This window comes from Chelonia mydas, chromosome 3, assembly GCF_015237465.2.
Source record: "Chelonia mydas isolate rCheMyd1 chromosome 3, rCheMyd1.pri.v2, whole genome shotgun sequence".
NCBI classification, from domain to species: Eukaryota; Metazoa; Chordata; order Testudines; family Cheloniidae; genus Chelonia; species Chelonia mydas.
Genome location: NC_057851.1, coordinates 131,807,449 through 131,821,189, shown reverse-complemented (window position 1 = coordinate 131,821,189; position 13,741 = coordinate 131,807,449). Strand labels below are relative to the sequence as shown.

Genomic DNA, 13,741 nt, shown 5'->3' with positions numbered 1-13,741 from the left:
GCAAGTTTCAAAATATTGGTACATGCATTATTTGTGGGTCGGTGACTGCCTCAAACTTTGAAGATGTTCCTTTGGGATTTTTAGTTTGATCTGGTGCATTGTATACAGTATAAATGTGGTAGGGAATTGGGTACTGTACACATATGATTTGTGAACAATTCAGTTATCAGGACCGTATGTATATGGCAAGGAAAGATAGAGTTATATGTGTAAAGTGGAGAAAACTCTTTAAGGTTACTAAGGCCATTCTTATAAGCTTCTTGGAGCACAACCAGGTCTTCCTTTCTATTTTTTGCCACACATGCTGATACTCAACAAATATTAATGATAAAACGAAAACGTGGCTAGTCAAGGCATTTATGGCTACTTTTACCAGGCGTGCTGAGAATGCCTATGTGCTTGATTTCCTGGGTCTTAATCTGTGGTAGTTGCAAGGAGATGAGAAGGGAGAAAATGAAAAATAACATTGGGTCATAGGATATTTTGAAAAAGGAAGAAAATTGGGTTGAACTTTCTACTCCTGAATTTTTAAATTTTGCACCTAAAATAGCAGAAGAAAGATAATACTTCTTTTTATATAGTAGAGACAGGAAAGATACTACAGTGCCAATTATTGTGTGTTAAAAAGTTATATGTTTTTAAGATGTGTGTTGACAAGCATCAACCAGCAGTACTTAGTGTGTTACTAGTGTCATTGGCTCTGTTGGCTCTATCCCACAATAAATGCATTGATAGAGAATTTGTATATGATATTATATAGTTAGATTTTGAGAAATAGTATGTGACCATGCATTTATAGGTTGTATAGGAATGCACCTGAGGGCAGAATTAGGGTTGCATAATCAATCTAATTGTTTGCATTTCTGGATTTTGAACAGTTAAACGGAAAACATTTTTATTGCACGATGTTACATCTATATTTTATATATATATATACACACACACACATATATATAGTGTGTGTGTGTGTGTGTGTGTAGATACTTGTAATTTAACAAAGACAACATAATATTAAACAAAATACTACTCTGAATTCAGTGAGCATTAAAGCAGAGGTAAAAATCTACAGGAACAAAGAAATTCAGAGTTAAGACTGCCACTGCACACTTATTACAGCAAAATGGGACTGAATTGTGTCCACGTAGACTTGCCTCAATATCTTTATTGCTTTCATTTTGACATTAGCATTGCCATGCCATTGCAACTTCATCCCCATAGACTTACATTGATATTGTTTTGTTTCATGTTTCCTGCATCCATATACTGGTTTGCAATGTTGTAGCAGTGTTATACTTGCAGTGTTGGTCTAATGAGATCACTCAAAACACTCATTCCTATTCAAATAGATAGGAATGTACAAGATTACAAGCATGCTCTGAAAAGAAACACACTTGGCTAGCAAGCTTGCAAAGCTATGTCTTCTGTGTTCCAATAATTTTTTCCTAAAATACTGAAAAGATAAATTCCCTTAAATAACCTATGAAGTTATACATTATTTCAATTAATCTCTTTGTTTACACCATGGGGGGGAAGGGGAGAGTGACATCTTTGAAATAGTTGCAAATTATGTTTTTTGCATCTGTATTATTAAAACAGTCCAGTGAAATTAAAAGATTTTTACAATCCAAGTTGGGAACCTATTTAGCACATCTGAGTCCGCGGTAATTTGAAATGGTTAATATCTCAAACTCTCCTTCCAAGCTGGGAGATGCTCAGCAAGTTGGGATATGCTCAGTAAGATAATTACATAACTACTCTGTTAAAAATAATTAGGGGGACAAATAAGGAAGTTACCAAACTCATCACTTGATTATCGTGGCATGTTTGTTTGCATCATCACGGAGGGGCAAAATTGTCTTCTTCTCTTTGACCACTGAGGGCTTAGCCAGAACCAGTTTGGTTCCTATGTGCTGCAGTATAGGATTCGAGAGCCCATATAGAAGGTTTGAACCACCAATGCCCCATGCAGCCCAGCTTCACAGGGGATCACTCAGTGACCCCCTCACTCAGTGACATGAGGTGGTCAGGATTGGTGAATTTTGCATATTCACTATCTGTTGCTCCAGACAACATGCAGCAGACAAACAGCAACAACAGGCCTCAATATCAGCTCTGGAGTAGCTCCACTAATGCTGTCTAGCCTATGACAAAAGGATCTCTTCCCCTAGTACTCCTTCGCTCCCGCCCTGCCCCCACCAGCATGTTGCTAGGGTTGGGGGATTGGGCTATGAGAGAGTAAAACTTTTGGTCTTTTTTGTCAGCTTGATCTTGCATTTGTTATACAGGCAAAATATCCATTGGCTTTAGGAGTTTTTTTCTAAGTGCCAGTATGCAGTATGGGGTCCTTCGTTTAGAACAACTTAAGGATTAAGCTGTGCATAAAGCTATGCAACAAATGTATCCATTTGTCCCTTCAAAAACGTTTCATGCAGACTCAGCATGCCAAATTCTGCATTCTCCCTTTGACCGTAAGAGAAGATGTGAATATTTAGTAGCAGATTTTTGGCTCTAGATTTATATAGGATTTGTAGGGTGACATTTCACCATTTCTGTCAGTGAACACAACTTTGCTCAGAAATTCAAATCTCTTGCAACAAATTACAAATTTGCCACACTATATTTTCTTCAAGGAAATATTGGTTGTTTGCACAGATCCATTTAACTCTAGAATTTGGTATAGAGAGGTCCATCAGAAAAATCCCTTGAAACTCCTAAACATAGAGTGGAATCTTGAGCTGGACTTTGTGTTACATTGATATTAGTTTCTTCGTTGATAAAGTCAGGTCCCTGGGATTGGGTGAGTTTGACTCTATAAAGTGTGTGCAGACTTTATTTGGAACAGGGCTGTACCTAGAATGTGTGTAAAACTGATGAATAAATCACTGAACCAAAATGAGAGATTTTAGAAAAATAAAATTGACTAGATAATAAAAGTGACAACTGGGGGCGTCTAAGTACCTTAATTTCTATATACAAAGCCTCTGGTAAGAAATCAAATTCAATGTGTGGATCATTTCAATGGGATGAACCTTAGTTACATAAAATAAATTTGAGAGAGAACCTCTTCTTAAAATGCCATACACAAGTCTCAGGATAATGTCTCCTTCAGCTATCAAGATAATCAACAAGTGAAACAAATTCTCCTCCAGATATACATACTGGGCTCACACTGAAGTAGATGGAAGTTCATCATGCAACATGGGAAGGCAGAATTTGGCTATTAGTTCCCCACCTTTTTACAGCCCTTAACAGTCAAGTTTTCTGCATCTTGCTCTGTTGGCCAAAAATCACTCACATTCTATTAACGAAATCTTACTAATGAAAAATAAATTCCAAGGGAGCAAATGCATGAGGTCTGCACGCCAATATTGTACTGGGGTGCAGACAGGCACGTACTAAGGCCTGAACATCATTACTGTGGGTTTATATTCTGACCTGTGTGCTGCTCACACAGAGGCCCCAATATAGATTATTCGTGCCAAAAAGCAAGAGTAAACTGCACAGGACATGGGCTGACTATGTCCCTTGACTTAAAGCTCTGTCAAAGAATGACCCTTCTGAGGTTCTGATTCAGAAGGAATTGCAGAGAGTTGAACATCATCCACATTGTACTGTCACTATTTTTCCAGACCCACAGAACATGGAATCAGTGGACGGCATTCAATATTGGGATCCTAATCAGACAACTGTATTCCTGAAGCCTTAACATTTCCTCTTGTCCTGCAGGAAAGGAGTGTGGGTTTTTTAGAATTTATTGTTTCCTTGCTTTTGTGGGTTTGTGTCATGCCTGCTGTAGGTGTATCAACTGCACCTGCTTCCACACAATGTTTTTTGTGTATTAGTTTCCAAGGCTTTTTTAATGCTTTATTTAGTGGCGATTAGACAAAAGTGTGCAGACTTGTGGGAGGAAGAAATGCAGCTGATCATGGAGTATATTTTATCTGTCAGCACCTATGAATAAACCTTCATGTATCAGCAGGTGCACAAAAAACTCCCTCTTTTGTAAGATAAAATCTGACAGAAAAACATAACTCCCGATGGAGCAGGTTGTATGTGCTCTCAGACCCATCATGTGGCTGGAGTCCTGTGCCTGCTGCCAGGAGCCCAACCATCAGTCATGTGCATTCCTAGTCCCAATCAACCATCAGATTTGTATGCACCGTGCATAAACGTGAAGTTATCAGGAAAACAGCAATTAAAAATGGCCCTAAATCCAACAATCAAATTACCTCTTACTCTAGACCTACCCTGGACACACCAATCTAGCAAGTTTTTTGTAGATAGACAAAGTTTTTTTAAACAGATTTCAGTCAACAATGAAAAGTAAGACTGTTAAGCAAAAACTTCAGCTGGAGCTGAAATTCAAAGGCTTCTGTTAAAAATGTATGAAGAGAAATCATACAAAGCTTATGTAGGAAATTCAATGAGCATAAAAACTAACTCTATGTGAAGTTGCATACCACCTGGCCACACACTTTTTGAGAAAAACAGAAATAAATGCCCCGTTTTAAGCCCATTTTAGATTGCAACCCTAACTATAGAGTTTCTACCTGGTGCCCCATAATGAAAGATAACAACCACCAACCATTTTCATTGAACATGTTACAAATATTTTAGATTAAATGACCAACAGTCACTTAATCTACAATTCTATATTTAGATCTTTCAATTAGTGGAGAATTTGGAAAGAGTGTCAATCCACTCCAAAGAATTTAAATTGCAGAAAAGGTAACACACTTGATATTAGGCTGTGAACACTGGAACGACGACTTTGTTGGATGAATCCTGGATTAATATGATGCCACACAAAGTTGGCTTGTTAAAAGAAAGCAAAAGTATGACAGTATTCCCTTCTGATCTGAAGAAGAACAGTTTCAACTATAGAAATTAAAGAGTGATAACTGGAAAAGAAGGAAACTGACATTTCTTGGAATAAGGCCAGCAATCATTTTTTTAAAAGTACCATTGGCAAGAATATTAAGATAATATGAAAAAAATAAAAAATAAGTCAAAGGTCATTCCATTTTCCCTAGAAGGGAAAAATGTTTTTGTATTTAATGGGTCAAAAAGTTTCATATTAATCAATCCTTGAAGTTTTAAGATGAATACATTTTTGTTCAAAAGGAAGGGTGCTGTGAAGATAAGTTATGCGCAAGCTGAAAATAGTTAGAAATATTTTAAAGACCCTTTACATGAACTTATCCAAGATGTTGGATCTAAAAGCTAAAAGTCACAAAATTAGACCCAGACAAATACACACACTTTTTTTTTTTTTTACCTTGCTGCGTTGTGATCCTGTGACCTTAAGGAAGGGTGAGGACAAGAAGTGAAATAGCAATAAGAAAAAATATCCAGAAATATTTTGCAGATAAGTGATTGATCAAACACATATGCAGATCTCCTGTCTCTCATTTCTGTGCTTTAGTCACAAGACCATGTGCCCCCTCATATAGTAATCACTATTACAAAGTCAACATTAATCTACAGTAAACGTAGAGTAGTGTCTGAGTTAGTGCAGTTATTTCCTATTCCAAACATCGGAAATAACGTGCTAACTGTGGATAAATATTGACCTTTTCTTAACAGTCATTGCTCTATAAACAGAGATGCAAATAATTTATTAATTACTGCTACTATATATATGATATTATTGCAATAAACACTATTCTTTCAATATTTCTTACCCAGCCAAACTCAGTTACCATTGAAAATCTTGTCAGACTGTTCTCATCAGAGTTTCAGAATGATTTGTGGTTCAGGATAGCAATTGAACTGTTACATGTTTGTCCAAATGGACTCTTTTAAGATTCACTCATCAATTTTATATATATATATATATAAATTTATATATATAAAATGTGTGTGTGTGTGTGCTTGTATATACATAATTATGTAACACTATCTTTTCTCTTTCTGTTTTACTACTATGAATCTGATTACTCATATTTGTTAATCCATCTTGTGGCATGCAGTTCATTTACATAATAAGTTGCAGGAAGCCATGAAGCAAGAAACATAAATGTCAGTTAGAAGCTATGGAATAATGTATAATATGAAACAAGAAACAAAAGAGAGGACTTCAAACTTACTTCAAAACTCTTCACTTCTTCTTCACCATCATCATCCTCTTCATCATGACAGCTCTGAGACCATGTAAAAACAAAACATTCACAAATAAAGTTTGCTTTAAAAAAAAACATGGCCACAGCTTGATATACACCAAAACTCTTTCAATCGCCCTTACATTCTCTTATTAAAAGGTAAATGCAAAAGATGGGGAAAAAGTTACCTTTGCCATAATGTCAGCATATGCCATATACAAGTAATCTTCATCCAGTTTGCTACAGAATAGAAGGGAAGAAACACTGTAACCATCAATGTAATACAGCATCTCCATAAACAATTGAAAACCTCAAATATTCAGAAGAGGACCAGAAAATTGAACATTTTTAAATAATTCTAGTTTCCAAGAGCACACCTTTTAAATAGGATGTCCTGATTTTTGTTTTAACCTCCTTTAATTTTTTATAAGGGTATTTCTGCTCCCCTGTTAATTATAAGGGTCTTTTCAGGAAAAGAATGAACTAATAAACTAATACAGGCTGAACAGTGAAATTGACTACACAACTAGAGCTGAACAAACTGAAAACACAATTTTTTTTCTAACTTCTTTAGTTGTAGGATTGTGAGGAGTTACTTCTAGCTATATTGTAGATCCAGCATTTTCAGATAACATACTTTTCAAGCTGTGGGCATCCCTTTCAATGTGGAATACAGACATTACTGAAGACACCACGGGACAGATTTTCAACAGCAACCATAAATGTGACATTGACATTTGTAGGCATATCTGTTTGTTTGCAGAAAATTCTATGTACCCGCTTCTCAGTTATGGTAAGGCCTCTCTGGCAATGTAATAAAGAATCAGGTCTCACATGTGCGGGCACATGCAAATCTGTCAGTGCTTTCTTAGCACTTTGAATATGTGACATATTGCATGGCAAACAGATGCAATTTAAAAAATGGAAGCAGCTAGAAATTTTGCAGAAATTTCACAGCCCCTCACACCAACCTTACCATTTTTCAGTTAAGGCTGTTCGACTGAAAAGCAGAATAAGCTGATGCAGCGGATCAACTCTTTTAATGCCTTCATCCTCCTCTGGTGGCTCCGCTCCAGGTTTCTGTGGGGAAAGAAAATTGGAATAGAAAAAAATAGGTGCATTCTAAGTTATTTGTTGTGAAATCTGTCAGACTGTGAAAGTCGTATTAGATATACTATAATAATACATATCATTTGGCTCTTTGAATACATGAACTGAACTTGTCCTAGATAGCGAGGATTTAAAAGTCCAGCTCCATGGAGTACCTTTGGGAACAGGTAGGCAAGAATCCTGAACACACTCAAACCATGAAAGTCCACAGCCCTGGATCACCCCATTCCTCATAAAAGCTACCCCCCCCCTTTCCTGGATACCACCCCAAACCCTGCCACTGCTGTCTTCAGGATTAAGTTGGGGGGTAGCCTGAACACAGTATGGGCTACCACCCTAAGGCTGACAAGGCACTAACTATCTGCTCTACCTTACTGTAAGCGCCTGCCTCAGCAGAGTGAAGAATTTTTCCTTGTTCCTACTACTTTATGGTGATTATTGTGACCTGCCAACCATGCTGCTTCTTGCTCCCTAAAGAGCCTGATGCATTGTGCAGTGGGGGAGGGGCTGTAACTCAAACTTGCAGGCCTCCCCATCATTTTAAGATGGGTGATTTCATGTCTACCAATAACAGTGTTCAAGTTGGCAAGGGTGGATCCTTTGACTAGTCCACATTTTTACTGTTAATGTAGATTTTTCTTCTCCTCGCTTTAAAGCTCTACATTGACCCAAGTTTTTACATGCTTAGAAAAGGGCATCTTTGTCTGGTTGGTATTTTTTTCTTTTAGGTTTACACTCCTCTAGCTAGGGCTGACTTTTTTTTTTACAATTATTAATAAAGTGGCAGTTACCAGAGCAGCCCCTGAAGGTTTGGATTTGAAAGTATCTTCAAAGCATAATATTTAACCTGGTTTTATGGCCCTCCATGAATTAGTAGAAAGCCAACTTACAATTTGCCAGCATAGTACTTCAGATAGTTTCAGACTGCAAACCAGGGGTCCCCAAAACTGTACTATGTTGACCATCAGTGTTCCAGAGAACACTTGGTGGTGGTTCAAGGAGAACTGCCTAAGCACATAGTGCTGGATCCTCCTTGTTTCCACCTGCTCAAATACATTAAATTACAGATAAAAATATGCCCAATGCATAGCTGAGATTAATATTCCATGTCAACAATTGTTGCCACAGGCATGTTATTTGATCACAATAGGAGGGGGTTGGCCATATGATGATTGCAAGGAGATTAGTGTTCAAAAGATTGTCTCTCTGTTAAGTGGCACACATTATGCAAAAGTTTGGGAATCCCTGCTTTAAACTTCAGGAAAGAAATCCTCAAGGAAAATACACTGGAACCCTATTTTACTCTGAGATATACATGTGCAACTCCCATTGAAGTCAAAGAGAGGTGAGTAGCACATTGGGGCAGAACAGAGCAAATTCTATTTTAAACAACTTTGATTATATATGAACACTTTCACATTTCCCTTCCTTTGATCTTTATTATTGAGGGTATCTGCTGATAATTAATCTACTCCTGAGATTTATAAGAACTTATGTAAATCTTTTTTGAACCCCATTATACTTTTGGCTTTTACAATATCCCCGGCAATGAGTTCCACAAGTTGACTGTACACTGTGTGAAGAAGTACTTCTTTTTGCTTGTTTTAAACCTGCTGCTTATTAATTTCATTGGGTTATCCTGGTTCTTGTGTTATGTGAAGTAGTAAATAACACTTCCTTATTCACTTTCTCCACACCATTCATGAATTTATAGACCTCTATCATATCCACCCTTAGTTGTGTCTCTTTTCAAGCTGAAAAGTCCCAATCTGTTTACTTTCTCCTCACACAGAAGCAGTTTCATATCCTTGAATGTTTTTATTGCCCTTCTCTGTACCTTTTCCAATTCTAATATCGTTTTCTGAGATGGGGCAATCAGAACTGCACACATATTTAAAGTGTAGATTTATATAATGCATTATGATATCATATGATTATGATATTTTCTGTCTTATTATCTCTTTCCTAATGGTTTCAAATCCTTATTCCTTAGATGAATGTATAATCCTCTCTTTCTGACTGTGAAGCATGAATTCAGTTGGGGAATAAGGAACAGTAACCATTCTTATTTTTAAAACCAACACTGATCCAGTTTTAAAATGTCTTTAGTCACAAAGAACACACAGGATACATAAGCAATTTAAATGTAATTAGAAAGTATTTCATAGTTACTCACATGAGGTACAAGGAATCAGTTGTTCACTTTTGACTTTTCAAAGAAAATGGGGATTTTCCCATACTTACTAATTAAAGCTGAAATTCACCTATGCAGAATTTCAGCAAGAGGCTTAAGGATCACTTGAGACCACTTAAGACCTCAAAATAGGTGCTGGTCCTACACACAAAGGTGAATTTCACTTAGAGAGAGATTTTTCTCACATAATAATATAGTGAGTTACTAGTAGCTATATTTTCTATAACTTTATTAAAAAGATGAACACGCAGTATAAGTCTTCACTTCACCGAATTGCTTTTAAAAAGACAGTACACTTTGTAAATTCCCACAGATAATTCTATTTTTCTAAAAGGAAGAGAGATGTAAGATCTAAACTGCTTTGTGAATTTGTTCCTGAAGATCTTACTCAGGCAAAATACCAAATGACTTTCCATTATAAGGACTAAGGAAATCACCCTGTCAGGAAAAGGCAGCTAAGCCTGAAAAAGGACACCATATTAAATTCACAAACAACAATTGTCAATTTTCACTCCAAGAAACTCAAAGTACTTATGCGCATTTATAAATGTATCCTCACTGCTTCTTTGTCATCCTCATTATTTGTTTTACAGATGAGGAAATTGAAATATTAAAAGATCATGGGTGAGATTATCTGATCTGCTCCAGTCTCTTTGCAGAGGAGCTGGAAAGCCAGCTTTGACGGCTAGCCGTGGATTCCATACTCGTATGGCACAGAGATGGCTTCTAGGCTATCCACTTCTAGCGTTTCTGGTATTGAGGTTACGGCTAGTGTGCTGCTGCATTCCTGCTATCCCTAGCTAGTTTACCAGTCATTTAGGCAATAGCTAGCAGGTGTAGTTTAGAGCAGACCAAATACTGCTCTAAATTGTATGAGTGATTGGATCAGTATTGAACTGGGCCAATTATCAGTGAGCTACAAAAGCCTCATTCACACCCCTCCCCGCCCCCATTCAGCTGTACCACGTACTTACTGGATGTGGGTTTGGCTCCTACCTCGTCAAATATGGCAGTGCCTGTCTCATGATGCCTTTAAATTAGCCCATTTTCAGTGAAATAAGTCACCATTGTTATTATCCAGGACCAGGAGTGTGCACAAACATTTAACAATACAAATCAGTGCTTACAATAGATAATTATGTCTGAATAATGCAAATTATAACTGCAGTCATATTTGATCATCGTAGTGGCACTTTATTCTCTTTAATTAAATGACAACTTTCTATAAGCCATGATTTCATCATCCAAAATACCTGCCTAAAGTTATAAAAACTGATCAAGCTAAAGAATGGAAGTTGTGTTCATTTTTTAATCCACGATATTGGATTTCAAAGGCCTACTAGAAATTAAATGTAGGATCAATTTTGCCAATGACTGTGTTAAGTGGAATTCATTGCATTATTATACTGTAGCATGGCAACAAGAACAAATGGATTTTCTGGTGTTTCTGGAATGCAAGGGTTCTTAATTTTCAATGTATTAATTAATAAAGTTTTGATTTATATTTATTTAAATCTAAAATTCACTACCTGTACAAACTTAACAAAAGTGGGCAAAACAAATACTCTAGGCATTATTTTAGGGAAGTTCTATGGCCTGTGGTATATAGGAGTTCAGAATAGATGTTCACAGTGGTCCCTTCTGGCCTTGGAATGTATGAATCTATAAAAAAATTAATTGGGAACATTTTTAATTATAGTGTTTCTAAATACTGAAGTGCCACACAATATAAGTTGAGTTACACTAACATTAATTGATTCAGTATCATTCCTGTTAAATAACTGCACTCAGTAATAGTTCCTCAACATAGTTTATTGCCAGAAGTCATATTATATCTAGTGTATCCATATGAATTCAGGTGCATAAATAATCTGTCTTTTTATTAAATATAGGAACAGTGTTTTTTGTAACAGTAAATTAAAAAAGGAAGGCATGGTATGCCATCTGATTTAATTTCAGATAAACCCCCATTTGTAGTAGAGCACCATAGTCAAAATGTTAAAAATAAATTCAAAATCTTATAATTGATTTTTGTGATACTTTTCAATAAAAGTAAACTTTTCCTTGCTACAGCATGGACCCCGGTGAGAGACTTCAGGCTGAAACCAACATTGTCCTTCTCTTTGTGAAGGGAGTGGCACCCTAAAATGTATTGATGCTGATATCATTACCTCATACATTAAAATGTGACAATGCTGAAACATTCCCAAGAGGAGAAAATGCAGCTGTGGCCAAATTGCTAGTGTCATCCTTTCAATGTAGGGCTGTGCTTTTCTTTTGGGTTTAGCAGTTGTGGCAACTCTGTCAGACTGGAATAGTCACACTTTGAACAGCAAATGTTGGCCCATCCGTGGAATTTTGAGAAGCCAGGGAATAAGGGGCAGGAAAAGGTGAATTCCATTTCTATTATTGGAGGAAATAAAGTAGAAATACTGATTTCCTTTCATGAGAAATTTTCCAGATTACTTTGGTTTTTATAGCAATTGTCTGACACCCTTGGCTGGCCTTCTGCATGTGAACAGGGTGCCTGAGCCTGCAAGGAGCTTCTGAGATTGGGAGACTGTATTGTAATCTACGGTGCTAACTTCAGCAGTTCCTTCCTCCTCCTACACCAGCCAGCAGAAAGGAGCTGGCATGGATGGAATGCATGCTGCCCTCTATTAAAGGGCACTGCAGGAGCCAATCTGCTTTGTGTTCCCCAAAAGGCATACTGTGTGAGACTTCTAGCCATCTGCTGGCACACAGTTTATTTTGATCTTCCCAAAACATACACACATATCATGCTGAGATGAGGAGGAAAGTGGCTAGATAGTGAAGAGAGAGCCTTTCATGTTATTTTAAGTTAGTTACTGTACCAGATGTCTGCATACACACCCACACACTGCTGCCACAAAACTGTCACTTCTTGCAATTTTGGGGAATGTCTCTGGGGTCACAAAGTAGTTCTGACAGCAAGGGTCAGTGTAAAGACTTTCTGTTATCTATTTTGGTTAATTCATCTATGAACATTTTGTGTTTTCTTTTTCCAAGCCCTTACAGTTATTTTTTCTTTCCCCTTCTATTTTCCAGGCCATTTTGCCCTGCTTTTTTAATTTTTGAAAATACATGGGGGTGGATATCATAGAAATAAACTTGTACATGAAATAAATATCACCAGGGGGTGTCTATTTCCAGTCTTTCTCTTGGTCAGTGTGTGAATGTTGCAGCAGGAGCCCCCTCCCCCACCCAAGATGATGTGCTTCTGTGCTCTCTCCTGGATGCAAGGTTAGTTGCACATAATTGGATTTGAGTTTTAAAGATTTTGCAGGAACAGTGGATGTCAGGGCACAGCATGTTCAGTAGTTCAGAAGTTGAGCAGTCTGCAGTTAGGCTGTGTGTATTGCGAAAAACAACTACAATAATTTATCCATTGTTTACTTCCAAAGATCAGGAACAATTCCTTAAGTGTTCTTTTTAGAGGTTTCCATTTGTAATCATTTTAAAGAGGCACTAGCTGCTATTAAATGCATTACCCTCTTTGTGTATGTGAATTTATTAAAAGTTATATCTGTAATAAAAAGATTTTTTCGAACTCTTCTGTGCTCTCATCTGTCTAGGGAATATAACTAACAGCATGAGGCCAAAATAGATAGTCAAGTCACGTAACACTATACACACAAGGGAGAAAAGGCCCAACATTATGCATAGGTGGAGGAAGCAAGGACCAGTTATGCATGGAGAAGGGTCTAATTATGTTCTAATCACTCTAACATCTTCTACTCTTTAGTTTATGACAGGTTTCAGAGTAACAGCCATGTTAGTCTGTATCCGCAAAAAGAAAAGGAGGACTTGTGGCACCTTCGAGACTAACAAATTTATTTGAGCATAAGCTTTTGTGAGCTACAACTCACTTCATCGGATGCATTAGTGAGTTGTAGCTCACAAAAGCTTATGCTCAAATAAATCTGTTAGTCTCGAAGGTGTCACAAGTACTCCTTTTCTTTAGTTTATGTCATTTTCCAGCTTCTCATAACCACAATAGATCCTACCAATAAAAAAAAATAGGGAAAGAGAAATGCCTGACATTAAAGTGTTAAATTTGTGATACTTGAGCACAGGAGGTTATATAAGTGTTTAGACTCTGAATAGACTGGCTGTCTAATCCTCACAAAATCATAGTTAATCACGTAATAAATTAAGGCTTTTTTGGGGTTAATATCTTATTATATGATTCTATTCATTTCTCTTTTTAACAATACTTCTGCAATATTCTGTTTCTCAAATTCTGGATAATCTTCAGAAATTTTTGGAATTGCTCAAAGCTATTAAAGACAATATCTACAAAAATCATTGTTAA

General features: G+C 36.9%; 1 protein-coding gene across 2 annotated transcripts in view; it reads right to left on the bottom strand.

The window, feature by feature from the left end:
- Positions 1–13,741, bottom strand: part of RYR2 (ryanodine receptor 2) — a 699,456-nt gene that overhangs the window by 111,405 nt on the left and 574,310 nt on the right. For both annotated transcript variants that reach the window (XM_043544343.1, XM_043544344.1), the window contains 4 exons: positions 7,078–7,181; positions 6,290–6,341; positions 6,090–6,143; positions 5,279–5,302 (listed from right to left, as the gene is read on the bottom strand). In XM_043544343.1, the coding sequence (XP_043400278.1) occupies positions 5,279–5,302; positions 6,090–6,143; positions 6,290–6,341; positions 7,078–7,181 (234 nt within the window). The remainder of the gene's footprint in view (positions 1–5,278; positions 5,303–6,089; positions 6,144–6,289; positions 6,342–7,077; positions 7,182–13,741) is intronic.